At 47.1% G+C, this 17,884-nt stretch overlaps 1 protein-coding gene across 2 annotated transcripts in view; it reads left to right on the forward strand.

Moving 5' to 3' along the window:
• The window catches only part of OLFM1 (olfactomedin 1), a 55,309-nt gene extending 37,723 nt beyond the window's left edge, over positions 1-17,586 (forward strand). For both annotated transcript variants that reach the window (XM_087914733.1, XM_026719174.2), the window contains exons 3-6: positions 3,184-3,339; positions 9,381-9,600; positions 14,068-14,174; positions 15,969-17,586. In XM_087914733.1, the coding sequence (XP_087770859.1) occupies positions 3,184-3,339; positions 9,381-9,600; positions 14,068-14,174; positions 15,969-16,643 (1,158 nt within the window). In that variant the 3' untranslated portion in view covers positions 16,644-17,586. The remainder of the gene's footprint in view (positions 1-3,183; positions 3,340-9,380; positions 9,601-14,067; positions 14,175-15,968) is intronic.
• Positions 17,587-17,884: the final 298 nt, after the last annotated feature.

Genomic DNA, 17,884 nt, shown 5'->3' on the forward strand with positions numbered 1-17,884 from the left:
CTTGTGGACTTCAACTCCCAGAATTCTTCCTCCAGTCATGTTAGCTGAGGAATTCTGGGAGTTGAAGTCCACAAGTCTTAAAGCTGTCACATTTGAAGACCCTTGCTCTGGACAGTTGTCTCACTGCAGTCTTCTTCTCTCAAGACTGAAGGTACCCAACCCATCCAAGTGTTCCTCTTACGTATTTTGTACCAGTCCCGACATCCTCATTGCTTTCTCTCCCTTTTTTAAACCGTTTATTTATGCATTTTTCACATTATATAGATATGTGCTTAGCAAACAGTGTATTCTCTGGATCATTTTGCTTACAATTTCTACCTCTATTATCCAACCATTTGTAAAACAAGTCCCATGTTAGAAAATTCTCTATCTTCTTTTTCTTCCACCTTTAATATTAAACTGTCCATTTCTGCACAATCTAATTTTTTTGAAATTACATCTTCTGTAGGCATTTGCTCATTTTTCCAATGCTGTGCAAATACAATTCTTTCTGCTGTCAATACATGCAATATTAAATATATATTCCCTTTGTTATACTTTTCTGGTACTATGCCTCGCAAAAATATTTCTGGCTCATAATCTAAGTGCTGCTTTAACATAACCAGGTATGTACTTTTGTCCAGTATTTCTTTGCCTTTGCACATGTCCACCACAAGTCATCATTGCTTTTCTCTGGACATGCTCCAATTTGCCAGTGTCTTTCCTAAAATGTAAAATGGGACATGATGTTCTAGGTGTGATCTGACCAACGCAGAATATAGATCTTTGTTGGTTTTGACACCGTGCTTCAGCTGAGGATTGCGTTTGCTTTATTTTTTTTTTACAGCGTTGTTATCATTTTTTAATCTATCTATTTAAACGCATTGGCCACCCAAAGCCAGTTGCAACATTGAAAATTAGAGAAAACATAAAAATAGCTAAAAACATTAAACTGGTAGGTTTGAACCAGTGGTAGCTTAGGGCAGCCCCATATAGAGCATATTGCTATAATCCAATCAAGATGAGGGAACCAGGTCACGAATGGCTGCCTAAAAGCCCTTCTGCCTCAGGGAAGGGGAACAAGTGGCACCCAAAATGAACCCTGTGCAAAGGCCCTCCTGGTTGCAGCTGCCCCCTGATTTTCAAACAACACCTGCAAGTAAAAAAAGACCCCCAAATTAACAAAGAAATAGACTAGCAAAGTTGGAAGGGATCTTGTAGGTCATCTAGTCCAACCCCCTGTACCATTTCTGACAGGTGGCAGTCCAGTCTCTTCTTGAAAGCCACCAGGGATGAAGCTCCCACAGCTTCTGTTTCATGGGTTGATTACTCTCCTTTCAGGAAATTCCTCCTTATTTCCAGGTTGAATCTCTCCTTGTTCAGCTTCCATCCAGTGTTCCTTGTCTGGCCTTCGGGTGCCTTGGAGAATAGCTTGGCCCCCTTCCTGCTCTCTATGGTAGCCTGGAAGGCTGCTCTCCTGTCTCCCCTGGTCCTTCTCTTCCCCAGACTAGCCAGGCCCAGTTCCTGCAACGGTTCTTCGTATGTTTGAGCCTCCAGTCCCCTCATCCTCCTGGTTCTGATCTGCATCTTTCTAGAGTCTTGACATCTTTTAACCTGCCAATTGCTGTAAATGAAGCAGTTGATAGAGGGGTGGATGGACTGGCATGTTGGCAGCAAAACATACACATGCCAACGATCGTTAGCAATCTGAGAGACAATTTGGACGTATCCAATTGATCCTAGATTTTCTAAGCTCTAGCCCTGTTGGCATATTTCAGGCCTGTCAATCAAATTGTACCACCTTATATGATCTGAGAGATGTGTGGCTACTCTTTGGAGTAGCAGATTCCTCCCGCCTTATCAAGAAAGTTTTTAAACTCTGGCTTTTCCAGCAGACCTCTGTCCAGGGCTATTTAGAAGCTGAAAGCAGAGCCTTGGTCAATTCTACTTCTATTCCCCTGGACTGGAGTCTTGTTATTTTTCTTGTTCATTACTGATTTATTTCCATTGTAGTTTATGTAATACATTTTTACATTTTTTTAAAATGCTGTCCTAAGATACTTTCGGATTAGACAGCTTATAATTAAAATCAATAATGAATGAATTCCAGCATCCCACCTGTAAATTGCAGCATTATTTGAGCACAGACTGACAGATACACACATACAAATATTATTATAATAATACAAACTGTTACAACAAGAACCTTACCTCCATCTCACTGCCTTGCCTTCTTCGGCTGCACTGAATAACAACTGTACACCTACACCTGTATAAGGTAAACCCCTCAGTTTCATGGAGCTCAATTGGCTTTGTAACAGATGTCACTTTGATTTCAAACAGAGGCAGGCTTTACCGAGCATTGTTACGCAAAAAATCTCATTTTGTCATTTAATCAACGTTTGTCCTTCTGTCCCTTCATCCAAGTGGAGACTTTATTTTTTTCTACTTGGGAGTAAGCAAGTATCATGTGGCTTACAAGCAGGCCAAGAAAGACAGAACTATAGCCTTTGAATGTACTGAGCTACAAACCTGGTTGCCATTTTTCCCCCATCCCCATAAACCATGGTGGTGTAGTGGTCAGAGTGCAGTACTGCAGGCTACTTCTACTGACTGCCGACTGCCTGCGATTTGGCAGTTCGAATGTCACCAGGCTCAAGGCTGGATTCAGCCTTCCATCCTTCTGAGGTGGGTAAAATGAGGACCCAGATTGTTGGGGGCAAGAGGCTGACTCTGTAAACCGCTTAGAGAGGGCTGGAAAGCACTATAAAGCAGTATATAAGTCTAAGTGCTATTGCTATCTGGTCACTGAAAGTTCAAGCCATTTTCCACAAGCCGTATTGCACAGATCCTGTTATCCTAAAACTGTAAATTGTTGAATTACTCTCTTACCATGTTCAGGAAAATCAATTAAGCTATTACCAAGAGGTCCAACTTCTTGAAAACTTCCAGGGTTGGAGAATCTGCCTCCTCTCTAGATAGACAGTTCCACTATTGGACAATTGTTATTTTCAGTACATTCTTCCTTAAATTCAAAAGAAATCTAGGTAGCCGCAACTTGTATCCGTTATTTCTGCTCTCACTTTCCTTGATCGTGGCAAAGAGATTTTTGTCAAGCTCCTCTTCATGTCCCTCTTACTTTAATGACTCCTTTTCTCTTGGTTCCTCCCCCCGCCTCTCCCCTCGCACCCGGTCGCTCCACAGGTACAGAACATGTCCCAGTCCATAGAAGTCTTGGACAGGCGAACTCAACGGGATCTTCAGTATGTGGAGAAAATGGAAAATCAAATGAGAGGCCTGGAATCCAAGTTCAAACAAGTGGAAGAGAGTCATAAGCAACACCTGGCCAGACAGTTTAAGGTAAGTAGACCTCTTGGGCCCAGGAAGGGCAGAGTTGGCAGAATTTGGGGGAAGGTTGAGGGCCTCTTAGGCACCATTTTCCAAACTGCAGGGAGTGTGTGTCTAGGCACGGTTGGGTTTTCCCTCCCCTGGTGGGACTGCTCTTGCTCACAGCCATGGTGGCTGAAGCTCAGCACAGGCAGAATGGAAAGGACTTTGGGCAGCTTTGATTTCCACTGCAATTCACCGAGAGTTTTCCCAGGGAGCCTCCTTTTCCTTGGCTTAAAGGCACCCTTGGAAAATTGGGATGAATTGAACGGCTTTTAAAATCCAAGGGTCAGATCGTTGAGCTGCCATTTTTTTTCTCCTTATCAGCGTTTCTAAATTGACTTTTCCTACTAAAATCCACTCCTTTGGCTGCCATTCAACAGTTGACATGATGGGGAGGGGGAAATGACCCAATAACCCAGCCTGGAAGGTCCTTTTTTTTTTTCTTTTTCAAAAGACAACTGGACTTTCTTGGTTTGAAGACGTTTCACTTCTCATCCAAGAAACTTTGAAATGTGTATGCAGAGAAAAAAACCCAAGAAAGTTTGCTTGCCTTTTGGAAAAAGCATCTTTTAGACAATTATGATGATTGAGAATCTCCATAGACCAGGGGTCCCCAAACAAAAGCTGGCTGAGGAATTCTGGGAGTTGAAGTCCACAAGCCTTAAAGTTGCCAAGTGTGGATACCTCTGCCATAGAAATTTGCCCAATAACCTTATTTTTCTACCTCTCCGCAAAAATGTTGTCCCTCAAAAGTTTTCATATCTCTCCACCTTTCCTCCCTGAACTGGTTCCCATTGAGTAGATCTTTCTTCTCCGTTCCCACAAAAGCACATATCTACCTGTAGAATTTGCTAAGGTCCATAAGATTTTGTGCCAAGTAAAGCTGATGAAATGAACGAAAGAAACCCTTTTCAGTTTCAAAATCGAACTGGGAGTTTAATATTGTACATGGAATCCTGAGGCTGGAAGGGACTCTTGGAGATGTCCAACCAGGGGTGGGATTCTACCTGGTCGGACCAGTTCTATAGAACCGGTTGTTACAATTCTGCTCAGTTTGGAGAACCGGCAAATCACACCACTGGCTGGCCCCGCCCCGCCCACTCACTCCTTACCTGGCATGCGAGCCATCAAACTTGCCTGCCTTTGGTAAGTTGCTATTTTCCTTTTTTTTTTCCCGACCATCAGCTGTTCTGCTGTGCTGGGAGATTGAGATTAGCTAGAAAGCAGGAAATGGTTGGATTTCTTGCTCTCTAGCTAATCTAAAAGCAGAGCTGAACCTTCCTTAGGACCGAAGCTTCCACTGCAGACTCAGGTAGCAGATGGCAGAAAGGTAGATCTCTGAGTGAATCTGTGATTCTGTGAGCAACTCCATCTGCCTACCTGTTTTGCCTGATTTGGGGTAAAAGTTGCTCTTTTTTTATTAAAAAAAATCAATATTTACACATATGGTGCATTGTGAGTTAATTTTGCGAGTTTGCTTGCAAGCAAATTTTATATGAGAGGTAGCAGATTGCAGAAAGATAGGTCTCAAAGTGAATCTGTGATTCTGTGAGCAACACAATCTGCTTGCCTGCTTTGCCTCAATTTGGGTAAAAGTTGCTTTTTTTATTTAAAAATCCAATATTTACATAAATATTTATAATATTTACATACAACCCACGCCCAGCCAGTCACATGACCACCAAGCCATGCCCAGTCAGCAAGCCATGCCCAGCCAGTCACGTGACCAACTGACACCCACAAATTAGGCCACGCCCACAGAACCGATTGATAAGAAATTTGAATCCCACCCCTGCGTCCAACGCACCCCTAGCTCAGTGTAGGGAGCCAAATGGGACCCCCCCCATAGCTTTGAGGCTCCAACTGGGCCCTTCCATTGACCAGGGGCTTTTCTGAGCTATGAATGAAGGTGACCTGTGAATGCAATGCCCCTCGTGTTTCTGCCTGGGGCTGGGACTGTCTGAGCCTCTCATCAGAATGGTCTTCCGGTGGCCCGTGGAGGCCTCTGCGAAATGCAGTGAAAACAGAGCCCCAGATTCTTGAGAGGTGGCTGTCAGCTCTGGTTCTTTTCAGCCCACCCAGTGAAGCGGAGCCCGCCCTTCCTCCTCTGGAGAACCTGTTCCATTATGAAACTGCTCTGCTTCTCGCCTCACAATCAGGAGTTCGATCCTGGGTAGCAGCAGATATTTCTCTCTCTGAGCACAATGAGTAAATATCTGCTGCGAACTCAGCATTGGTGACAGGAAGGGCATCCGGCCATTTGTTCTAACCCAAACCTTGTTCCAAGGAAACAAACGCCAAACGGAGGTAACAGCAAAACCTTTTAATGATTCTTTATGAATTCCGTTCCTTCCCGGTTGAAAGGCTGTTTCAAACTAATTGTCCCTCATAAGAACGAGCCTTGCCAAGGTTCTGCAAGGCTGTCAAGAACACTAGATAAAGTTACTAAGAAATATTCCAAACACAAAGAGTCTCCAAACACAAACTAAGAGAGTATGAACGTCCACAAGGCTTGAGTGCAAGAACTTCTTTGCTTCCTGCAAAGAACTCTTGTTTCTCAGCTGGCTTTTATCTCTTAAGGCCATTTGCTTGCAGCCTTACTCCCGAATCACCCATGTTGCTGCAGCTGCTCTTTCCTCCGAGCAGCCCTGCGCACACATGCACTGGGCCCAGGCTCCTCGGGGTGCTCTTCCTCACTGCTGCCAGCCTCCACCATCTCCGAAGGGAGCACTCCACTCCCTGATGGTCCTGGCCCCATCCCTGCATCCCATGCAGGCCCCTCACCTGAGTCCTCACTCTCCGAGACCGCAGCCTGCTGCCAGCAACCACAACGGGCATTCAGTTGCCCAATGAAAGGGATTACGGGGTCATCAAATGACACCCTCCTCCCCAAATGAAACTGCTGCGCTTGTTGCCTTTTTTATTTTTCAATGTTCAGCCTCATTTGGCCTGTTGCACAAACTTGTGGAGGCCATTAAGATGCTCTCCCCACTGGCTTGGTGTAAGCTGGAGGAGATGCTTTCTGGAACTGTTTTCTGGCTTCCCCAACCTGTCCCTGACCCCAGCGCAGAGACGTGTTGGTGGGAAGGTTTTAGAGGAAGACCTCCTGGCAGGGGTGGGGTTGTCCAAAGAGACCCCTTTTCTCCTGCACATTCTCCGCTGAGCCAGTAGCCTTTTTGGGAAAAGCAGAACATCCTTTTTCAAAATTTGCTGGCGTTCCAAACAACATGAAGGAGAGAAAGAGAGAGAAGAGAGGAAAGAGGAGAGAGAGGAGAGAAAGAGAGAAAAGAGGAGACTTGGGGGCAAAAAGCCTTCCAGAATCCTTCACAAATTGTGTGAAGGAAAAGAGGAGAGAAGAGAGAAAGAAAGAGAGAAAGAAAGAGAAGAGAGAGAGAGAGACTGAAAGGAGAGGAGAGAGGAGAGAAAGAGAGAGAAGAGAGGAAAGAGGAGAGAGAGGAGAGAAAGAGAGAAAAGAGGAGACTTGGGGGCGAAACGCCTTCCAGAATCCTTCACAAATTGTTCCTAGGCAGAGCAATGGGTTGACGATAGCGCCATCATGGATGAGAGGGCCTTTCCGGCTCCTTGCTCTGTGACTTCTCAGGGAAAAGAGTCTCTCCTCGTGGTGATTTCTCCACAAGAGAGAAGCCCTTGGCAACTATCATGGCTTGGCTTTCAAGGGAGCCCCTGGGACAGGGTGCCCTCTTCCTTCCGGAGGCCTTCAGTGGGCTGGAGACGGAAAGAAGGGGAAGGAAACCCAGGAGGCAGCTCCATCACCCACGTGGAGGCTTTCCCCTTGGGAAGAAGGTGGAAAGACTGAATGAGGCAGAGGGGAGAGAGGGAGGAGAAGAGACAGGAGAGAGAGGAAAGAGGAGAGTGAGATAGAGGAGAGAGAAGAGAGGAGAGACAGAAAGAAGAGAGGGAGGGAGAGAGAGTGAAATAAAGAGAGGAGAGAGAGAAAAGAAGAGAGAAGAGAGAAAGAAAGAAAGAGAGAGAAGAGCGGAAAGAGGAGAGAGAGGAGAGAAAGAGAGAAAAGAGGAGAGGAGAAAGGGAAAGAGAGACAAGGGGAGAGGAGAGAGGAGAGACAGAAAGAGAGGAGAGGGAGGGAGAGAGAGTGAAATAGAGAGAGGAGAGGAGAGAGAGAGGAGAGAGAGACAGAAAGAGAGGAGAGGGAGGAAGAGAGAGAGAGTGAAACAGAGAGGAGAGAGAAAAGAGGAGAGAGAAAAGAGGAGAGAGGGAGAGAAAAGCGGGGAGAGAGGAGAAGAGAGAGGGGAGAGAAAAGAGAAGAGACAGGAGAGAGAGGAAAGAGGAGAGTGAGACAGAGGAGAGAGGAGAGACAGAGGAGAGGAAGGGAGAGAGTGAAATAGAGAGGAGAGAGAAAAGAGGAGAGAAGAGAAAGAAAGAGAAAGAGAGAGACGAGAGAGAGAGACTGAAAGGAGAGGAGAGAGGAGAGAAAGAGAGAGAAGAGCGGAAAGAGGAGAGAGAGGAGAGAAAGAGAGAAAAGAGGAGAGGAGAAAGGGAAAGAGAGAGAAGGGGAGAGAGGAAGAGGGGAGAGAAAGAGAGGACTAAAACTGCAAACGAAGCGAAGAATCCAAAGGGTTTCCCCTGAACATTTGCAGGCCAGGCTCACAAGACCAAAAGCCTCTTTCTCTCCCAGCGGACTTGCTCCTTGAAAGGGGGGCTCCTCTTCATTCTTGGCTCCCCTGGGCACAAAATGCTACCCTGCCCCCCCACACACAATCCTTCCTGTCTCACAAGGGGGGGGTCCCCCAATCGTCCCCGTCCTCTGCAGGAAAAGGGAGGCCGAGCCCTGCGGGCAAACTCTCCACTCTGGCTCCCCGCCTGCTGAGGACGTGGGCCCCCCCCGGTGCCTGGCCCCAAGCAGAGATCCCAGCGTGGAAGGCCCCAACTCCCCAGGGGCCCGGAGCCCCGCCCCCTTGCTTGGAGATCTTGGGGAGCGGTGGGGGGGGGCTTCCCCTCCTTTCCACGGCAGGGCCACCATGCGGTCAGCAAGGGCAGAGGGGCTTCCTGCCAACGGGGAGGGATTGGACCGTGCCAAGGGAGGCTGCTGAGAGAACAGGGGGAGCGGGCAATGGCCGGAAGCTTCCACCCACGAGTTGGCCCTCAGTGGTGGCCAGAAGCTGCTATTTCCCCCCAGCAATTTGGCCCTCAGTGGTGCACCGGCCTTGGGGAGGAGGTCTCTGGGGGCTGGGATGCAAACTGTGTTAACGTCTGAGTAAACCTCTGGGACTTGAGTGTTTCGTCTTCTTGCTTGCAGGGCTAACTTAAGAGAAAGTTTTACAATGTCGCACTGGCTGAAGAAGGTGTTCCTTCCCCCCCCCACATGTAACCATGAAAAACACACACAGAGAGAGGGCAGACAGCTTTCCCCAGCACCCTTTGAGTTGGTCTCTTTTTCTTGAGTTCTCCGATCCTGGTTTCATTTGATTTGATTTTTTTTCATTTTGTCTTCCCAATTTCCATCCTTGCCAGAGCCACTCCGCTGAAAGCTTGTCCTTTGCATGGAACTTGTAGAAATAACATTTCATTCACTAGTTTTGAAACTCCTTGTCAATGCGTTGGTTATTATTATTATTATTATTATTATTCTCCTCCTCCTCCTCTTCATCCTGACCATCATCATTCTTTTATGGAAAAGAAAAAAAAAAAAAGAATTTGTGTATGTGACCGAAGCATGTAACCTTAAGATGTTGCATTCTAAAAACAGAAAAAAAAATCAAAATAAAGGCCTTTTTTCCCAAATAAGTCGGTGTTTTTCAGACTGTTTAATATATGCATATATATATATATATATATATTTTTCTCCCATTTGAATTTCCACGCTCCCCACAAGCGTTAATAATGCTAATAACGGCAGTCCTTTGTGGTGCACCCCGAAGGGAGCAACGGCAGCCTAGTGCAGAGAGAGAGAGAGAGAGGAGTGGGGGGCTGGGGTGGGGGGGGGCCACTCTTGCGTGCAGAGCACTGAAACCAAGCTTATTTTAACCTTGCAGGCAATAAAAGCGAAAATGGAGGAGCTTAGGCCCTTGATCCCAGTCTTGGAGGAGTACAAAGCCGACGCCAAATTGGTTTTGCAGTTTAAAGAGGAGGTGCAGAACCTGACGTCGGTTCTAAACGAGCTCCAGGAGGAAATTGGCGCCTTTGACTACGAAGAGCTCCAGAGCAGAGTGTCAAATCTTGAAGAGAGGCTGCGGGCATGCATGCAGAAATTAGGTAGGAGATGCCACCGGCCCCCGAGGGGCAGGGTGTCCTCACCCTCTGGGCTGTTCTGCTCCCACCGGGCACCCAGGCTGGCCAGAGTTGCAGGAGTTGCCCTCCGTCCCCTCCCCTTCCTCACCCCCAATCCCCACCCCACGTCCCGAACTCAGTTGGTGCCCTGGCACCGCGGAGTTCAGCCCCGGGCAGGGGGGTTTCCACTGCAGCCTGCCAACGGGGCCCAGAGGAAGGCTCTCTTGTGGCCCTCGGGTTGAGTCCCTGTAAGAGAGAGGTCAGGGCAGACACATGGAGCCTTGGATGGATGGATGGATGGATGGATGGATGGATGGATGGATGGATGGATGGATGGATGGATGGATGGTTGAGGGCCATTTGGACACCCCAGGCCAACCTAGGGGGCTTTCCAGAAGGACCCACTGGGGCAGGAATCTTCCATTTGGAATGTGCATGGGGAAGGGAGGGGCCATGAGACACCACTGACCAAAAGTGGAGGGTGGGTGTAGGAAAAACATGGAGGGGGGGCTCTTGGCCTCTGCACAAGCTCACATCTATCCCCAGGTGTCACAAGCCACGATTCCAAACCCGGCAAATCCCGGAGTCTAAATAGTGTCACTAGCACTGGTTTTATATCCTGCTGTTCAAAGCACCGTCAGCAGTAAATCTTTGGCTAACACCTAAACAACAGAAAGGAAAACAAGGCTCCAAACAGCTACCAGTGGGAGGAAAATATGCAGAGATAAGATTAATTCGATGGCTGCAAACATAAACACCAAGAATTAAAACCACTGCCCTATTGCCACCTCAAGAAGGTGCATCTGGTGAAGCCACCTGACTTCTCGGGTGATGAAAATCCCCAGGTTTTGGGGGTGACTACGCAGTTACTGATTTGCTGCATTGATTTATATTTCATATTTCCAAACTGCCCGTCTCCCTCAGACTCTCCGCTGTTCCCATGATCCCACCTCCCCAGAGCCAGGACCACCTGGTAACTTGCAAATCCACCGCTCGGAAAGCCCCGGATCCAATAACCAGGGCTCTTTTTCCATTGGGAAAGTCAGGGGAGTCTTTCAGAATCGTGGGGCAGGGTCTTGTGCCAGGACTGGCCATGTCTTGGTCAAGGGAAATGTCCCATTAAACAGATCAAAGAGAGGAACAAATTTGCCAGAAATCAAGCGAGCTAAACGATCTCCAAGGGGACGCGGTGGCTCAGGGACTAAGACGCTGAGCTTGTCGATCAGAAAGGCCGGCCGTTTGGCGGTTCGAATCCCTAGCGCCGTGTCATGGAGTGAGCTCCCGTCCCTCATCCCGGCTTCTGCCAACCTAGCAGTTCAAAAGCACGTAAAAAATGCAAGTAGGAAAATAGTGGGACCCCTTTGGTGGGAAGGGAACAGCGTTCCTCCGTGCGCCTCCTTTGGCGTTTAGTCATGCCGGCCACATGACCACGTAGACGTCTTTGGACAGCGCTGGCTCTTCTTCTTTGGCTTTGTGACGGAGATAAGCACACCGCCCCCTAGAGCCAGAAACGACTAGCGTATGTGTGAGGGGAAACTTTACCTTTCCTAAATGACCTCCAAGTGGCCCTCTTACATGGGATTTCCGGTTTAAGCACTGGGAAGGTTTATGGCCAGGTAAGTAGGGTGGAGATGGCAGGGCGATTGCTTTCCTTTCCGGTCCTCTCTTGGAGGTGGGAGCCTCTATGAAATGCAGTTGGCCTTTGTGGGTCCCATGGTTTCAGAGAGATTTCCTGATCAGATTTCTCTGCGGCAGAGCTCCGAATGCACTTGGAAACTTCTTTTAGAATTCAGAGATTGCCTCTGCCCTGGAAGGAGCCCTGTGGAACTTAATAGCACAAACTGTGGGAGCGGGCGACAGGAAACGTTATATGGCATTTTCTATGACGTCACAAAATGCCTTACGATAAAATCATAATCCTTTCAAATTCAGAGCGGTTTTATAACGTTGGCCAAATTTCTATCCCACGGAGTTCATGGGTCCCAGATTTTGGATACATTCTGTAAGTTAGCCCATTTGAGAGACCTGGGCTCAAAAAGTTGTGCCTTTATTTTTTACCCATTTAAAGGTTACAGATGCAAGAGTACATGGGAGTACACAGATTAAAAATCAGACCAGGATTCCACATATTTGATTGATCTTGCTAAGCCCAGAGAAGGGGATATATCTCTTCCCATAACCCCTGTATTGGCTGCCATTTTACTGCTTTTTCAACGCTGGATAGCCCAGAAATGAACCATAGAATCATAGCACTGACAGAGTTGGAAGAGACTTGCAGGTCTTCAAGTCCTTGCTCAAACAGGAGCCCCTGCCCGATGAATGTGACATCTCGTAGGCTAGAAGAAAGAAGTGTGCAAGACTTCCTCAAGAGACCCAAAATGCAATCTTTCCATTTTGCTTTATTTGATTACATTACGTGCCGACGTTCGCTTATTTATTCCCACTGAAAACATCCTTTCTTGGACTGTTGTTCTAACAGCAATCCATAATTGGCGGAGCCAATTTTTCTCAAGTAGGGCCGTAAACAGAAACCCAAACCCATGGTAGATCTTTTGTCAACTCATCTGAGATCCAAGGAACTTGCAATTATTGCTTATTGAAGGAGTTGTTCCCGAAATACATAAAGATAGGAGGGTGGAGAACTTTTAATCCGAAAAGCAGAGATCATATCACTATTTGTCATTTCTTGATGTCGCTTTTAGCAAATTGTAATTAGAGCCTGAGGAACAACTATATCATTGTGTATTGGGCATTATATATTTCTGAGTCTTCAGAAATACGATGCAGTTCTTCCTAAATAGCCCTAATTGTTACAAAGCTGAATTCAGTATCAAATCCTAATGTCTAAGACCAAACACACTCACACATTCAGCTATCGGCTTCTTCTTAGGGATGGGGTGATAGTCCTGGGCCTCCCAAAACAGGTGTATGAAAGCCCCACTCTTTGTGACGACTGCTGAGATGGAACACTGTTTACCCTTATTAAGGTGCCATGCAGACGTTATTTTCTTGAGAGCTGGTAGCTTCCATTGAGGAAAATATTTTGAAAAGGATATGACTTCTCCCTCTGTTTGAAACGAAGAACTTGCTCTCAAGAAGCGGTGAGCTCACTTGCACGACGGGTCTTCAGACAGATTCTGGGTGGTCTTCCCCATCTCTAGCTTTCGGCGATGCTGATCTTTTGTGAGGGACACACTTCTGGCCAGGATCTCTTTCGTGGAGTGTGGAGGTCTTGCACCTGTTTTGGAGGAGGCACCAAAGACAGGTCTTGCCCGTCGTTACACCCTACTTCTTCTCCCTAGTCACCTGGCTGTCCTAGTGACTGGTCAGTTCCAGGGAAGGCAACCAGAAGGACTTCTCCCCTCGGGGCCTTTTCCTGACCAGAGTGCAGAGGCAGCCAAAAAAATCACAGAGGGGCAGAGAACGGTAGTAAGTCTAGGATTCCCTGTAGGTTCCCGTGTTTCTTCCAATATTTGAGGGGCTGCCACAAAGAGGGGGGGGGGGGGTCAAACTATTTTCCAAAGCCCCAGAAGACAAGAGAACAAACAATGGGTGGAAATTCATGAAGGGAGGTGCTTTTGTTTTTCCTCCAAGAAGCAACTGGACTTTATTTGTTTTTCTTTGAAGACGTTTCGCTTCTCATCCCAGAAGCTTCTTCAGCTCTGATAGGACGGTGGGGAAGGGAAGGATTGATACTCCTTGCAGGCAGCTGGTCATTTGCAGCCTTTAAGACCAGCTGGAGTTTTATCTGTGATCAAAGTCAGGTTGCCTCTTGGGGGGGAAAAAAGCACCTTTGGGACAACCCTGGCCTGGATGACCGAGAACCTCCATTTAACGAGGGAGAGAAGCAACCTGGAATTGAGGAGAAACTTCCTCACGGGGAGGCCAATGAACCAGTGGATCAGCTGGCCTCCGGAAATCGGGGGGTGCTTCATCACTGGAGGTTTTTTGGAAGAGACCAGGCACTCACTTGCCTGAAAGGGTATAAGGTCTCCAGCTCAAGCAGTTGGTTGGACTAGAAGACCTCCAAGGTCCCTTTCAACTCTGTCATTCTGTGTAGATTCGGCTCTATTCCAGGGTGAGCAGCAGCTGTTCTGGCGTTGCTTCCTCCCTATATGAGGAGACAGCTCTTTCCTTTTCCAATGGGCCCTCTGTGCACATCAAGAGCTCCTCGCCAGGACACCCTGTAACTGTGCAATATCCCCCCAAAAAACCCCATTCACTTCTTCTGGCCTCTCAGCCACTTCCCCTGGCTAGCGAAGAATGCTCTGAACGACCATTCAGAGAAATGTGAAAGCGCCGTAAATAGGATTTAGGAAACACCCGGAAGCTTCTTTTCCCAGGACAAGAAGATCTGCACATTTTGACTCAGAGTTATGCCGGCCATAACATGGAGGGTGGGGAGGGAATTGCAGGCCTTTCTTACTATTGTTGTGTTCCACTATCTTGCAGCCTGTGGGAAATTGACTGCAATAAGCGACCCCATCACCGTAAAGACCTCCGGCTCAAGGTTTGGCTCCTGGATGACGGACCCCTTGGCTCCCGAGGGCGAAAGCAAGGTAGGCTCCTTTCCTTGTGCCTGACTTTGAGGCTGTGAACTGGGCGGTAAGGCTAGGACCAGAACATGGCTTCCAAGGAGCGGAGCTGCATTGTCCAAACCCACTGGGAATCCTGCTGCTCTCGGTCCTTCACACTGACCGCCCCCCCCGGGCTTGTTGGACAGGCCAGTAGCAAGCCTTCCAATAGGGGCAGAGGACAGAGGCCTGCCTTGTCTTGTCCCTCCTCACTGGGGGCACAGTTCAGGGGATGGGCTTGGCAGCCGCAATGCTTGTCTGCCTGTTTCCAGTTACCATATTTTTTGCATTTTTTTCCACCACCACCCAAAAAAGTGGGTCTAAATGTGCATCTTATTCAGCGAATGTTGCCAAAGCCCCACCCACCCACTGCCCCCTACCCTTCGGCCTCTGCTTCCCAGCTATTTGTCTCCTTGCGGCAAAGACCTGCACAGCCTGATTAGCACAAGCAGCTGACCGTCAGTTGGATCAGCTTTCCAACGATCAGCTGTTTCAGGCTGCAGGGATCACCATTGCCTATTTCCACCTCAACATGCCCCATTTTACCACCGTTCTGATCCCCGCTGCCCAGAATGGGCAGAAAATGGGGCACAAAGAGGCCGAAAACAGGCTGAAAATGGAATGCAAAATGGGGCACGCGGAGGCAGCAATCACTGCAGCCTGGGACAGCTGATCAACGGGAGGCCGATCCAACTGACAGTCAGCTGCTTGTGCTAATCAGGCTGTGCTGAAGCTGAAACAGGCTGTTGGCTCTTTGCTGCAAGGAGGCAAATTGTTGGGAGGCAGAGGCAGATTTTTCCCCCCTTGTTTTCCTCCCCAAAAGCTCGGTGCATCTTAGAGTTCGGAGCATCTTATACTGCGAAAAATACAGTAATTCTGGTTTATCTTTTCCTGGCACATCTGAAGGGGTGGGAGACCAAGGGAGCAGACAAAAGACAGAGGACCAAGTGAAACCAGCACGGCCTGGCAAGTCTCTGTTGAGTGCCATGTAACCCAACGTGGTGGTTAACCAAGGATCTCTGTAACAGGATCCATACCCAACATGGTGTCTGCCAGGACTCCTTGTTTAAGTGGGGTCTTGTCTCTACCCCTCAGGCGGGGGTGCTCCATGACAAAATATCCATCCCGTTGTGTCCAAATGTCCATCAAGAACTTACACTGGCCCAATGTCTGATTTTTTTCAACATAGACCACCCTGTTCTTGAATGGCTGGGTGGATTGGACATTAACATTTGAACCACTATAAGTCCAAGTATTTGCCATACGCCAAATAGAATAGATTAGAATAGAACAGAACAGAATTCTTTATTGGCCAAGTGTGATTGGACACAAGGAATTGATTTTGGTGCAAATGTTCTCAGTGTACATAAACAGAAAGAGACATTCGTCAAGAGTCAAGAATCATCAGGTACAACACTTAATAACAGTCATGGGGACAATAAGCAATAAAATCATATTAGGAAACAGCCAATATAAATCATAAGGAGACAAGCGACAAAGTTACAGTCATACAGTCACAAGTGGGAGGGGATGGATGATAAGGAGTGATGAGAAGATTAATAGTAATAGTAGTGCAGACTTTGTAAATAGTTGGACAGTGTTGAGGGAATGATTTGTTTAGCAGAGTGATGGCGTTCGGAAAAAAACTGTCCTTGTGTCTAATTGTTCTGGTGGGCTGTGCTCTATAGCATCATTTTGAGGGAAGAAGTTGAAACAGTTTATAAATAATTAGTCAATAAATAAATAACTCCTTCCCTGTGTTCTGCTGCTCTTCCCTAGGTGTGGTACATGGACAGTTATCATAACAACCGATTCGTCCGCGAATACAAATCCATGTCAGACTTCATGAACACGGATAACTTCACCTCTCACCGCCTTCCACACCCATGGTCCGGCACCGGCCAAGTGGTCTACAATGGCTCGATTTATTTCAACAAATACCAAAGCCACATCATCATCAGGTTTGACTTGAAAACGGAGACCATCCTTAAAACCCGTAGCCTGGATTACGCCGGCTACAATAACGTCTACCATTACGCCTGGGGAGGCCACTCAGACATCGACCTCATGGTGGACGAGAACGGGCTGTGGGCCGTGTACGCCACCAACCAAAACGCAGGGAACATTGTCATCAGCAAGTTGGACCCCAACACCTTGCAGAGCCTCCAGACCTGGAACACGAGTTACCCCAAGCGCAGTGCCGGCGAAGGGTTCATCATCTGCGGCACGTTATACGTCACCAATGGCTACTCGGGAGGGACCAAGGTGACGTACGCTTACCAGACCAACAGCTCCACATACGAATACATAGACATCCCATTCCTAAACAAGTACTCGCACATTTCCATGCTGGACTACAACCCCAAGGACCGAGCCCTCTACGCTTGGAACAATGGCCACCAGATACTGTACAATGTCACCCTTTTCCACGTCATCAGGTCTGACGAGTTATAGTCCTTTGGGGGGCTTGCGGAGACGGGACGGAAGGCTTCGCGCACAGCAAACCGCCGAGAGCCGAAGGCTGTCAGGGAACGTATATAAAAACAATCAAAAGGGAAGTGTCAAAACGGAGCAACTGCCAAACCAGAAATGGAGAGGATTATAACTGGAGTTAAAACTGCAAGATGAGAACTTTTACCTCTCAAATGTCAAACTACTATTACCGAACAACAGGAATAAAAATAACAATAATAAATACGCTACTCATTTGCAGCTGGAACTGCACTTGAAAAATACTTTCCAGCCACTTTTTCAGGGTGGGGCCGGGGTGGTTGTCCCCCCCCCCCTCCATTTATGTTCCAATAGCAGAGCTGTAGTTACAGAGTACGATGAAAGGCGATGACTGTTGGATATTCATTAGGGGTTTCCTGGGTTTCTTGTTTCCCCTCTTTCTTTTTTTCTTTCGCCTTTGTTCTTCTTCTTGGTGTGTTGCATGGACTCTTCCCTACATCACAGAGAGCGGCGGTGAATGTCTGGGGGTTGTTTGACAGCGTACAGTTGATTCACACTAGCAGATTTTTTTTTTAATGCAAAGAGGGTTGTGTGTAAAGATTGTATAACCATTACAGCTAGCAACTCATCTCTCTCTTTCTCTCTCCCTTTTTCTGTGCTTTATGTCCCCCTTTAGACAAACTGTCCTGAGACCCAAAGTAGCTAATGGAACTGTGTCTTTAGTAGCTATAAAATACAAAAAGAAAAAAAAAAGTTATGTACTATTGACAAGATGTTGTACCCAAATATTTGTTTGAACATGTATCCAACCAATAACTTGTACCCTAAATGTCTGTTATTATCCAGAGGTGGAAAACTTTATATGTCCAAGTTTATGCAATGAATGTTGTAAATGCAAATGATGTCATTTGAATTAATAAAATGAAAGTTTCATATCTTAAAAAAAGGTCCTGTGTTTATGTCATAGATAAGCAACCAATGTCTGGAAGGAGATGCAGAAGCAAGAAAAATTTCACAAATAAAGACAAGCTTTTGCTTTCCTCTGAATTCTAGGAATATTTGAACTTTCTCTGTATATAACGTGTGTAAATATAATGGACACAATCTGTACCTTTTGGCGGCGGGGGTTGTACAATGCCTCTCCTTTGATCCCCTTGCCTTGCAGTTGACTAAATATTTCTATACCGCCTCTTTCCAATCGCAGGGCACTTGGAAATGTTGCAAAATAATAAATATGATTTGCT

The sequence above is a fragment of the Pseudonaja textilis genome, chromosome 17 (assembly GCF_049901715.1).
Source record: "Pseudonaja textilis isolate UNSWEBS1 chromosome 17, rPseTex1.2, whole genome shotgun sequence".
Lineage (NCBI taxonomy): Eukaryota > Metazoa > Chordata > Lepidosauria > Squamata > Elapidae > Pseudonaja > Pseudonaja textilis.